At 37.9% G+C, this 13,099-nt stretch overlaps 1 protein-coding gene across 1 annotated transcript; it reads right to left on the bottom strand.

The window, feature by feature from the left end:
- Positions 1-11,626: 11,626 nt before the first annotated feature.
- On the bottom strand, positions 11,627-12,706 carry AGTR1 (angiotensin II receptor type 1; the record flags this gene model as incomplete). Its single annotated transcript, XM_084230961.1, has 1 exon — positions 11,627-12,706. One exon carries the CDS (start codon positions 12,704-12,706, stop codon positions 11,627-11,629), a length of 1,080 nt encoding a protein of 359 aa, XP_084087087.1.
- Between the last annotated feature and the right edge of the window lie 393 nt (positions 12,707-13,099).

The raw sequence follows: 13,099 nt of genomic DNA, 5'->3' as shown, positions 1-13,099 counted from the left end.
CTTTTCAGAATGAATTATTACTTCTGATGAAACATAAAATAGTCATAATTCATCTAGTTCATTAATGATCATTCAAGAATTTGACGTTTCTATTGCTAACACAATGTGGAAAACATATTTAATTTATCATTGGGATTTATTTGATAGATGTCAACTTATTTCAAAATGTCTTAATTGATCAACTTTAAAATTTAATTAGAATTTAGTAACTAAATTGACACTTGTTCACACATAATCCAGACTGTATTGGTACTTTTTAAGCAAAATTTTCAGACTTATTATTTTCAGTCTTCATAATTGACACCATAATCACAGAAGCTTCACTCTACGTAGAAGGGCAAAATCAAAACCTGTTCATGTGGGTATAGGAGGGCAGCAGTGGGGGTGAGTTTTTCTCACTGACCATTATGCAGCGAGAACCGTGTTGTTCTTGTTTTTGTACTGTGAAGGTGTATGTTTGGAAAGGATATCATACCTCCATCCTTGTAGTTTATGCCTAATTTTAATTTCTTAGTTCTGACTGCTAGTTTCCTTAGTGTTGTTTGTGGTAAAATCAGAGTAAGATGTCATAGGGGCTTTTTTTTTTTTTTTAATAGATCAGTGGAAATATTTAATTATAGGCTCTTGGAGTTGTCAGAGGTTTTAGAGCTCATCTAATCCTAGACCCTGATTTTATGGAGGAGGAAATTTGAAGTCATGAAGGTTAAGAAAGTTTCTCAAGGTCCCACAGTCACTAAATTGCAGACTCATTGTACTTCTGGAACATTTCCATGCATTCCAAGTGTCATTTCCTTGGTGTACTGATGGGCTTTCATAGGCCAGGGATATTTGGATTAGATGGATTCCCTTATCTGGTTTTACTTATTTTTAGACTTCCACCTTTGCTTTTAGTGTCGTCTTGTTCCATTTCCTCTGACAACATCGGGATCTTTGCAAAATCTTGCTGTAGCTATGTTGGGTTTGTGGATTCTGAGAAATCAAACCAGAAATTTGTATTATGGCGCTGGAGTGAAAGTAAGTTAGGACTTATTGACATGTATACTAGGAAGCTCAGCTACAAAATTGATGGAAAGACTAAGCCTAAACATACAAATCTTCCCATGTGTCTCATGCTGCATTGCTTTGAGCCTGCATGACTTCTTAAATTTTTATAAGCATTTTTTATTCAAGTGAGAGCTAGAATAATGAAAAGTTTATGATAGGATCAAAGCATTTTTTCCTCAATTTCCTTGAGCTGTAGAATTAATCCCCTGACATTGCTGAATCTATTCCTAGAAATATGTGTTTGTCAGAGAAAAGAAATCACCAGTATATAGTCAGTGAAATACTCATTCATTGTTCACGTATTTGTGTGTACCAGGGGATGATAAATTTCCACAAACCCCTCTTTTGTTTAGGCTAGCTGTGTGATATTCAACAAGCTACCTGAATTCACTCTGAAAATAATTTCCCCTGAATTCTTTAACAGCTATATTTTGTAGTTTTTACTTCAATAACCACAAATATTGAAGATATTTTAAGATATTTTTTACAATAAGTGAAAATAATCTTGCTGACTTCCAGCTTCCTCAAGTTTGTTTCTCAGTGGGAGTGGGCAGGCGTGTTTGTGCCATGACAGGGTTACATGTTTCTACCTTTATATTACTTAAGAGGAGGGCTGCCTTTCAAGTGTGTATCAGTATATTTAGAGCTAGTTTTGGTTGACACAAATTAATAATAATTTTAAATGATTGCATAACTCTCCATTCTTTTTTGGGAACTATAGCTAAAATGCTGCCAGTGACTAATTAACAGGCTCTGTTCTGCCTTGTCAGTGAGGCTAATATATAAAGGATTTGATGCTTTCTTTCCTGAACAAACAAAAACAGCTTTGCAACTGTTAGGAAAAAACAGCAACTCTTAAAGGCTAATCATTGCCAGCTTTTGTCATGTGGTTGTAATCGTTGCATGAATTCTGCTTCAATCAGGGAAAAATATGCTTAAGTGCCAGTAAAAGTTTTTATGCTGCTATGAAATTTTGCAATTTATGGCTTTGTACAGATCAGCCTGTGTTACTAGGCAACACTGTATGTGTTGTTCACTCAAATTATTCCTTAATCCCTGGCATTGCTACAAACTCTAGTTAAGATAAATAACAACAAACACATAGTAAACAATTATAACATAGGGTTAAATATGGTGGCAAAAGTGAAATAGAAACTGTGATGCTGGTAAAAAAACAGTATTTAAAAAATACATATATTGGACAGGAAACAAAAAGAATATTAGGGCTGAACTCTATTTTCCTCAGGGGGAAAAAGTCATTCGAAATAGATATAATGATCATGTAGTTCTTGGACTGGTCAGTAAGCAGGCCAGGTTTTTGGCACTTAAGCTATCATAATTTGTGATGCTGGTTTTAATTAAGAAGTACACTGTAGGATATTCAATGACCAGGAAGTGTGGTATCGCTGCTTGCTTGCTGTGCATCCATATGCAATTGAGAGAAGATAAAACCCTGAAAGAGATATAACGGCTCTCTGTCCATCGTCAAATAGACAGTTTGCCTAGACGGTGCGTTGCTGCATAGACAGTCTTAGAATCTGCATGAAGTCTGAGTGTTGTCATTTAACAGGCAAGAAACTGTAACATATTCCTGAAAGCAATACCAAAGTAAATAGAAAAGTCAGAGTCATAGACACTTCAGCAATGTTTGAAAACTTAGAATGATATTAGAGAAAATCTAGTCAGTGTGGGAGCAGCTGTTACAACCTTGGAAGTGCTTTCTGGTTTGAATGTGTTAAGTTTCTGTTATTATTGTTCTCAAGCAGCCTAAATGATATTTCATAAGGAATCATTATTTCAAAAGTAACAAAATTCATGTTTTCAGCACAGTTTCCCCAAGGTTTACTTTCTTACAGCTCTGACACGTAGAGAATGCTTCCTGGGTGAGAGCATGTGGCTTATATGCCTAGGAAGTGAGATATTAAATTTTAAACTCTAGTTGAACTCTGAATGCTTAAGGTTTGAGAAGTGTTGCTCTAGAAGACGGACACTTCTAATGCAGGCTTACATTCCTCCCTGCCACAGGCTCACTGTCTCTGAAGTTGGCAATGGTGACCTCTTGGGTCTATGGACGTTGTCACTAGGAGGGAGTAACTAGGACAAGCTGCTACTGAGCCCGGTTCATCTTGTTAAAGCAAATTTCCAGGGGACTATACTTTTCCTGCCTCACTTCCTACAAAACCATCTTCCCCTTCTCTCCTTTCCCACAACCTCTGGGGGTGATTTGTCATTTCCTCTAACTGCCTTTTCCTATGATCAGGTTTGACATACAATGTAATTTTAAGAGTCCTAGAAACATCTGTTCCAGACTCTTCCCTGTCTGATATTTCTGAGCTGGAATTCCTCTTCTGAAATTCCACGCAGCGAAGCTTTGTCCTGCCATAAAGTAGAAAGCCTCAGGGAGGACTCTACTTTTTGGCCCCTAGGCGCCATTGTATATAAAATAAGGGGGTTGCAGAAGATTACATACAATGTTTTCCTCTTCTAAAGTTGTCAAGAGCCTCCCTGGTGGTGCAAGGGGTTGGGATGCAGCCTATAAGGCTGTCTGCAGCCACTGCAGCTCACATTTGATCCCCATGCTGTCCAGGGAGCAACCCACATGGCCCAGCAGACCTCTCCTGACTTGCCCACAGCTACCCTAAGCTGTGTTCTTCAGTCAGTCCACCTGTTCCGTTGCCCAGTAACAGTCCACCTGTTCTGTTGCCTGTCTTTGGTAAATCCTCTCACTCCCATACCTCTGGCCTGCACCCCAGTTTGTGTATGCATAAATAAATAAATAAATAAATAAGTAAATCATTAAAAAAAATAAAGGTGTCAATACATGGAACTTTATTAGAGCCTTTCTGGTTGTACTGAAATCAGCCTTGAAAAAGAGTAGGAAGAGAAAAATTCATAAAAGTGAGGTATTTGGTAAGTGAGAGATTAGGCAGAAAGCTTGTGAAAGGAATGTGTATTTGGGTCAGAGGGAGGGAGGGAGGAGCACAGGGGACTGAGGTGATAGTGCACAGGTACATTGGTGAAGGAAACTCTATGGGGACTACACCTGGGGGGGTGGGGAAGCAAATATTCTTTAGAAATGAACAGTGATGTAAAAAAAATTAAAATAAAATAAAATAAAATAAAGGTAACAAAATTAATCTTTAACCTCAGTAAAATTCGTCCCAGCCACTAGTGTGCTTTAATATATAAGGATATATTGGGCCTCCCCGGTGGCGCAGCAGTTGAGCGCTGGCTTGCGAAGCTGCCCGCAGCCTCTGCAGTGCCGGTTCGATCCCCAGCCGCTGGCGAGGGTCCCACATGGTGCGCAGACCTCTCCTGCCACGCCTGCTGCTACCTCAACAGTGTATTTCGTAGGTCTCCCTGTTCTGTTCCCCACTCTGGCTCTGGTGAATTCTCTCACCCTCCCGCGCTTCTGACTGTACCCAATGCTTGTATACATAAATAAATAAGTAAATCTTTAAAAAAAAATATATATAAGGATATATTGACATCAATAATTTTTGTGCTTCCGGGTTGTGAATGGAGAAAATGATTATTTAGACTGTTTACTTCTCAGTACTAGCTATGGATGATTTATAGTCTAAAATATGAAGTTTATTGTTTTAATTTTTCAAATAACTGGCATATGAGAAATTCTTCAAAACTGAGTCCAATAACATGCTAAATGCATTTAGGAGGAAAATACTGAGAAGGTAATTCCACTGAAATATCCTTTGGATGAACCCAGTGAGTGTGCCTTTTATAAGTGAGTGTTCACACACATCATGGAGGTGGTCCTTCCACACACCAAGCAGTGGAGTCCCTTGTAGGTAGGAACAGCAGGAAGTGACCTATCAGATCGTCAGTAAACACGAGGATCGATGGAGCATGAATTCTGAATAAATCAAGTTATGAGAGTCTCCATTCCATGAGAGAGTTCTGCTTTCAACCATTGAGACTGGAACTACAATTGGAGAACCAATGGGCTGTCAGTAATGGAGTGAGCAATTCTTTATCTTAGTACTGTATTCTGGAATTTCTCTAAGGGAAAATCCTGACAATATATTTGTGGGAGATGAGTCCCTGCCTTAGGCATCATTGATATTCAGCAGGAGGCAGCTAATGAAATGAATAGTCAAGTTGCCTTATGTGAGAAAAATAAGATAAACTGAGTTTGCTTCCTTAAGGAGGTGGTGAAAAGAAGAAATTGTAAGAGGAACAGTAAGGGCAAATTCTGAGTTGGTGAAAGATTCCTGAATGAACTCACCCCTGTTTCCAAGCCAATCAGATCTCAGGTGCCGAGGGTTACAACTCCCAGCATGCCATGCACCCAGCCTGCTGAATTGCTGTAGCACTGAAAACTAGGGGCAAACCTGAGCTGTCATGTTGGACACAAATGGCTAAACATATGTGTGCCTACTCTCTCTTGTTTATCTGGTTTCAGCTCACACCTTTGATCAGATGGTTTTGCTGATAGGACATGTTGGCCAATCAATCTTTTCTATCTCTTTGTTCTCTCTTTACTCCCAGTGCTACCCCAATTCAGGAAGTCAGATTCACCCTCTCTTCACTCTTAAAAAATTTCATTTTGGATAATTTTTCATTTTTGCACAAGGTGTGCATTTTCATCTTGATTATATTCCCCATACAAATCCCACCCCCCTTATTTTGACCCTAATCCTTCCTTCCCTCCACCCCCACCATAGTATGTATCTGGTTTATAATTGCTTGTTGCTTGTTGATTTTTACTTTATTATAATTAGTCTTTTCCCTGGTCCCTTATTTAGGTTTCCAAAATTCCTGCTATGAGTGAGACCGTCTGGTATTTTTCTTTTTCTTTCTGGCTTATTTTGCTGAGCATGATCCCAAAATATATAAAATTAAATTAAATTAAAAAATCATTTTGGGGTCTTGTCTTTATTTCTGAAGAGCATGAATGAAAACTCATAGCATGAGTCATCCCTGTTTCCCAGGCATTGCCTTGTAATAGCTTGGTGCTCCAATGTAGTGTTATCACACCCATGGTGGACTTCCTGCCATTGGTCACCATAGTGTATTACCATTGTGGGACACATGGCAAGGTTTTTTTCTGTTCCTAATTTAGAGGAGTTTGGATTTTACTTGGAGTGCTCTCTCTCTCTCTCTCTCTTTCTCTCTCTCTCTCTCTCTCTCTCTCTCTTTCTGTGTGTGTGTTTTGATTTAACCATAGATTCAATCTTTAGGCAGTTCTGCCTCTCCTCCACTTCCTCATTCTCCTCCTCCTCTGCCTTCTTCTTTATATTTTGGTTTGGGTGATTTGATAAAGTTTGGCTTACAGAATCTGATTTTGGTCTTATAGGAGGCCTTATGGGAGGTCCTGTGGGCATATGTATGGGGGACGGTTTCAGCCTCCATCTTAGAATTTTCTTCTACTGAGGGGTTTCTTATAAACTAGGTTAAGAAGAGACAGAGACTCATTTGATGGCACAAAGAAAGGCAAAGTAGTATTTCTCCTGCTAGTATTAAAGGGGAGGAAGAGAGGGCTACTACCACTTATTGGAGACTTTGAGCATCACAGGAGGCAACTTGCCAGACACTATTGGCCCCTTTACACTGGGGCCCCCTGAATTGGAGAAATTTCATCTCTCCATACTGACAGGACCCTGAAAAAATAGTTGATTTGTTTGCCTCTGTTTTTGTCTCCAATTAGCCTATCTGAGGGATATGCAATCCATGCTATATATGTTTTTTTTTTAATAATAAATTTTATTTTTATATTCCCCCAAACAATTGCAAATGCCCCATTCTGACCCCAATCCCTCCCCTCCCGCCCCCCACCCCCCAAAAAGTGTCTCTGGTTCATAGTTTTTTGTTGATTTTGATTTTCACTTTCTTATATTCATTTTCCTGGTCCCTTATTTAAGTTTTCTAGATTCCTGCTATGAGTGAGACCATCCGGTATTTTTCTTTTAATGTCAGATGAGTAGTGAATGGTTTTAGGGAAGGTTAGTGAAGAGGTTCACTGTCTCTGCTTAGAGGATCTAGAAACCCTGCAACCGAAAGTCTGTCCCAATGGTGGACCCTAACTGGGACTATATTTGTGGGGGAATGGAAAGGATAGAACACTCTAAGAGGTCCTTATTAGTAGGGCTGAGTCAGGGAATGGTTCAGCAAAAGAGCTTTGGTAAGATGTTGGAGATTTTAGCAAAAGGCCAGTGAGGATTCATCTGAGTTTCTTGAAAGGATTATCTGAACTTAGAGTGCTTACACAGATGTAAATCAGATGCACCATAAAATGCTCAGATGATTAACATGACATTCAGTAGGCACAATACCCTGGATATAAGCAGGGAATTAACCAGCATATAAATTTCTGTAGTGATGAGGCCTTCCCACTTGGTAGATATAGTCTTTAGAGTTTTCAAAGCGAGAAAAGAAAGGCCTAATCCTGGAACTATTTTGTGTTGCTAGAAGACAGGACAGGATTTAGGATGAACAGAAAAGAGGCACCGAGAAGAAATAGGAGAAGCAAACCATTATGGAAGAATCAGTATGCTTATTGTAAGGAAGAGGTACATTGGAAGAGCAGGTGTCCAGGCTGGAATTAAGAAAAGGAAAAAAGGAATGAGAAAGTGCATAAAAAAAAAGAGGAGGCAGACAACAGTTCAGAATGAGGATTCAGGTAAGAGTCACAGAAGGGAATAGAGGTAGAGTAGAAGGGGTGAAGGAGCAAGGAAGGAGGAAAGGACACAGATAGTCCAGAGTGGTGGCTCAGACGAAGAATAGGAGGCCTGGAGCTCCACTCAATCTGAATTTAAGATTAGTACACATAGTCAAAATCTTAAATGAAAATTAAGATATCCCTGTGTTTGTTTCTTTTGTCACCATATGGTAATATCAGAATTAATTCATATATAACGTAGAGTAACCCAAAAGTTCTTTTTTTTTTTTTAAGATTTCTTTATTTATTTATACAAGCACTGGGTACAGTCAGAAGTGCGGGAGGGTGAGAGAATTCACCAGAGCCAGAGCGGGGAACAGAACAGGCAGACTGACGAAATACACTGCTGAAGGGAGCAGCGGGAGCAGCAGGAGAGGTCTGTTGCGCCATGTGGGACCCTCTCTGGGGGCAGGGATCGAACCGGCGATGCAGAGGCTGCGGGCAGCTTCGCAGCCCAGCGCTCAACCGCTGCGCCACCATGGGAGGCCCCCCAAAAGTTCTTTTTGAAGAAATTGTGATCTAACATAATTTTTGGTTAATAAGAATTAATTCAAAATTTAACAGATTCAACAGAGCCCTGCCGACCTAAACATCTGTGTACAGCTCTGGTCTGAAGTTTGCACCTTGCAGTACATGCTGTCTCCAGTGTTTTGATCACTCCTCAGTCTCTTTGTATCTCATTTGCCCTGGATATAATTTCTTCTCTATCCTCAGGAATCTTACCCTTCATAGCAGTATCTAAAATTCGCTAGGATTTTATTCTTTTCTCACTGTTTTTGTGAACTATGTGAATGTGTATTCTCTGCTTTGGTTGCCCTGTTATTGGTAAAAAGTGTCCTACTACGCAGTTACAGAACTGAGGATTTGTGGTTTCAAATCTCTGACTCTTTCCATATCTTGGCATTTAAGATACTTCTCATTTGACTCTTTCACACTGTCCTCAGGTTGACCTGGAGTTTTTTTTTTTTTCTTTTTTTTTTAAGAATTATTTATTTATTTATACAAGCACTGGGTACAGTCAGAAGCGCGGGAGGGTGAGAGAATTCACCAGAGTCAGAGTGGAGAGCAGAGCAGGCACAGTGATTAAGTACACTGCTGAGGGGAGCAGCGGGCGGCAGGAGAGGTCTGCGCACCATGTGGGACCCTCACCTGGCAGCCAGGGATCGAACCAGCACTGCAGAGGCTGCGGGCAGCTTCGCAACCCAGTGCTCAAGTGCTGCGCACCGGGGAGGCCCTGACCTGGAGTTTTGTTGGGCAATTTGATCCTAGGTAAATATTCCTTTCTGCATAAATTTTAAAAAATATTCAAAAAAAATAATGAGTCAATCTAAACTCCAAATATGTTCATGAAGAATAAATCATGATATCTTTTCCTAACATTTTGGCAGAGTCTCAACTTCAATATTAAGTTGATCTCACTAAAAAAGCAATAGTAATCATCAGGTTATCAATATCTTTTAACAAAATAAGATGGGGAAAATCACAATGTAACTTGATGAAGTTAAAATGAAAATGAGACTTAGAACAGGTAATTCACACTAGTTAATAAATACATGAGGTAGAGGCTATCTAAATACAATTATCTACCAGAAATCTTATCAACTGTAACTTATCAAATGGTTCCTCAAGTTTGAAATACATCATCACTTAGATTAGCATGACAATTGAAATAACAAGTCTCATAAAACTAACTTGGAGGGATTTAAAATAAGGTAAGTTTGCACTATAATTTGGAAGGAGAATTTATTTTTTAGAGGTGATTATAAAAATAGCAAAGGGCCTTTGTTGTTAATGACTAGCATTATATAGTGAACTTAAAAAAACATAAGAGGGAATTATAATAGAAGGTATATGTAACCAAATTAATTCACAAAATAACTCTATTCTCGGGAGTGTACATGTATTAGGCTGACTTGTGGAGATTCTGCCCAGTTCATCAGGCCTCTTTGAATGGCTCCTTTCTCGGACACTCCTCTCACCAGTTATTTTATGCATCATCCCAACCCTTTGACAGCTGTTTATTGAGCCAAAAGAATACCTTGGCCTGCTTGTGTGAACACTAGGAGCAATGAAATCCTCTACAGAGAATGAGGCAACTGTCCACAGGGAGCAGAAATGCTACAGAACTTTCTTCAGAACGCTTGTATCCTGCTCTTGCATATGACAGCTGAATCCTGACAGTAAATTTCCCTTTTCTGATTAAATTTAGTAAACATTCAATGCTGCTGAGCCTGTGGTGAGATATATTTATACATAATTGGCAGTATTATAAACTGGTGCAAATCTTAAGAAATATTTGACAAAATGTATTAAAAATATTAAAAATATTCGTATCTGTGTATTTAATTGTACCACTTCTAGGAGTGTATCATGAGGAATTTATCAGATTCATGTACTTGTAGTTTCATTTAAATGCAATTTATGATACTGAGAAGTCAGAATAAAACTAAATATTCTAATTTGGACTAGTTAAACATAGCAAGATATGACTGTGTTTTGTAATGCTATGTAATCATTAAAATGTCTTAGGAAAATATTTAATGGTATAACAAACCATTATACTATCACATAAAGTGAAAAATGAAAATAATATTCACATTATGATCCCAATATCATGATTTATCTATGTACTTATGTGTAATGAATATTAAAAATGTAGACCACCCAAATGCTAAAAATTGCTACTTTTTAGCAGAGGAACTAAACATGACCTTTTAATGCTCTCCTATGCCTTTTCAATTTCCTATAATGATCATGTATATAAATGGATATGTCCTATTAAAATTATGTATAAAATGATGTATTATTTTAGTGGACGGAATACGTTTTTTTTCTTTGTCATACATAAATTTTGGAAAACGCAAAGCTATGTGATTATTCCATGTTATATAGTAGATTAAAATGTGTTCTTTGTGGCAGGATACAAAATCTATCACCAACAGTATTAAACTACCAATTGTATCTCAATTTAAATGGAAAAATGTTTATACTTAATCACTGTTATCTCACTTTAAAATTAAACCAGCATCTATTTTAAGAAATGGAGAGTAAGTACATTATAATGAAATTATTTATTTTAATGTAAATATAACTGTTTTAATAAACAGTTTAGAGATATACACATTATGTATGTAGGTAGACTATATACTTTCTAAAACAGTAAAGTATACTTATATGGTCTCTTTCACCACAAAACATATATACTTCTCAAATATGATGAGGAAGACACAACTACCTAGGGACAGAGTAACAACTTTGCTAGTAATTTAACCTTTATACGTGACTTTAGTAAGATCACTATACAAATAAACCAGTTAGCTGGCAATTTTTGGCAATGTGAATTTGTAAGACACTGGGTGAATTTCACAAAAGTTTGAAATTTGACAACTGCTCAGTGGGTCTTTGAACAAAACATGTGACTGCAAGTGGACCACTGCTGCTAATGGCTACATAGGCATGAAGCGTTACTGTTCTTTGGGAACTAGGCAGCATGATCTTGCACTCTGATCTCCTGTGGCAGCACTAAAGGTATGTAATATATTCTAAATATCTGCATGTGGAGATCAAAAAGAAAAGAACAAGAACAGACTGGGGAGACTGCATTTTTGCCCATAAAACTTTCCAAAAGAACACATTCATTCAACTTTTGACATCCTCCTTGGAGCAGCCATCATGCATGTAATGCAAAATGAGACAAATGTACCTTTGCTTAGTTTTATTGCAAAGGGAAAGAAAAGCTTTTGTTTAAAGATTTAGAAAAATCGGTAGAGACCACATAATCCATTTTCTTCTTAAATTTGGGAAAAAAGTAGCTAACATTCACTTCATAGTGAAGTGCTGTAGAGGAATGTTTTTCTTGTTCCTTGTTTCATAAGATAAATTCTTAGACCGGTTTGAAGTCTGTCACTCAATCTCAAAGCGTGGGGCTGGCTTCTTGGAGGATGAGCTTCCATTATCTGAGGGGCGGTAGGAAAGTGTGCTCATTTTTGTTGATAGGTTTGAGTGGGATTTGGCCTTTGGGGGAATGTATTTCAGAAGCTGAAGAAAATATTTTTTAAACTTTTTCCCCAAAAAACCATAAAAAAGAGGATTCAGGCAATTGTTAAAATAAGCTATGCAAATTGTGATGGGCATGGCCGTGTCGACAATATCTGCAATTTTGCAGTCATGTATGATGCCCAGCTGAATCAAGACATCCAGGAAAGTGAATATTTGGTGGGGAACCCAGGAAAAGAAAAAGAAAAGCACAATTGCCATAATTATCTTGAAAATATCATCATTTCTTGGCTTGTTCTTCTGAATTTCATAAGCCTTCTTGAGGGCCTTCCAAATAAGTGTATAACTTGTAAGAATGATCAGAAAAGGAAACAAGAAACCCAGAATATTCTTGGTTAGGCCCAGTCCAATGGGGAGGGTTGAATTTTGGAATTCGTAATGGAAAGCACAAACTGTAATATTGGTATTCTCAATGAAAAATACATTTCGATGGATTATAGTTGGCAAACTAGCCAAAGCTGCCAGCAGCCAAATAATGATGCAGGTGACTTTGGCTACAAGCATTGTGCGACGAAGACGCGACTTCATGGGGTGAACAATAGCCAAGTAGCGGTCTATACTAAGGCATGTGAGTAGAAACACACTGGCATAGAGGTTGAAACTGACACTGGCTGAGGCAATCTTACATAGGTAATTGCCGAAAGGCCAGCGGTATTCCATTGCAGTGTATACAGCCCATAGAGGCAATGTCAGTAAAAAGCATAAGTCAGCCAGTGCTAAATTTAAAAGAAAAACACTGGCCACGGTTTTCAGCTTCATGTAAAAGTAAATGACAATCACCACTAAGCTGTTTCCAAATATTCCCACCACAAAGATGATACTGTATAAAGTAGGGATCATGACAAATATGTAGTTGTGTCTTCCAGCTTTGGGGCAGTCATCTTGGATTCTTTTAATGCCATCTTCAGTGGAAGAGTTGAGAATCATTTTGATCTCCTGGGTTAATTAGTATCAGACACTATGCCACATATACCTGGGGAAATAAAAAGGAAGAGAAAAATTAACTTCCAGTTGCAAACAAATCATTTTAATTCTCAATTCAAACAGTAAATTTTAGTCTTAGGAAAAAAGCTAACTCATATTTTGTGGAGTAAAACTGAGAACTCACAAAGTCTAAGATTATACATTTACATTAAATTTTAGAACATATTATTTTCTAGGAAAGATAAATATTCCCCAGACAAGTGGAATCAACGATATGTTAAAAAAAACTTACCTAGATCTTTTGTATTTTTTTACTGCAAACAAATCCTAGCTTCTGAATTGATTTAAAAAGTAACTTAATAATGAATTATTTGACAAAGTAAAACTCTTAAAAAA

This window comes from Talpa europaea (genome assembly GCF_964194135.1).
Source record: "Talpa europaea genome assembly, chromosome: 4".
NCBI classification, from domain to species: domain Eukaryota; kingdom Metazoa; phylum Chordata; class Mammalia; order Eulipotyphla; family Talpidae; genus Talpa; species Talpa europaea.
This window is presented reverse-complemented; position numbering and strand designations above follow the sequence as displayed.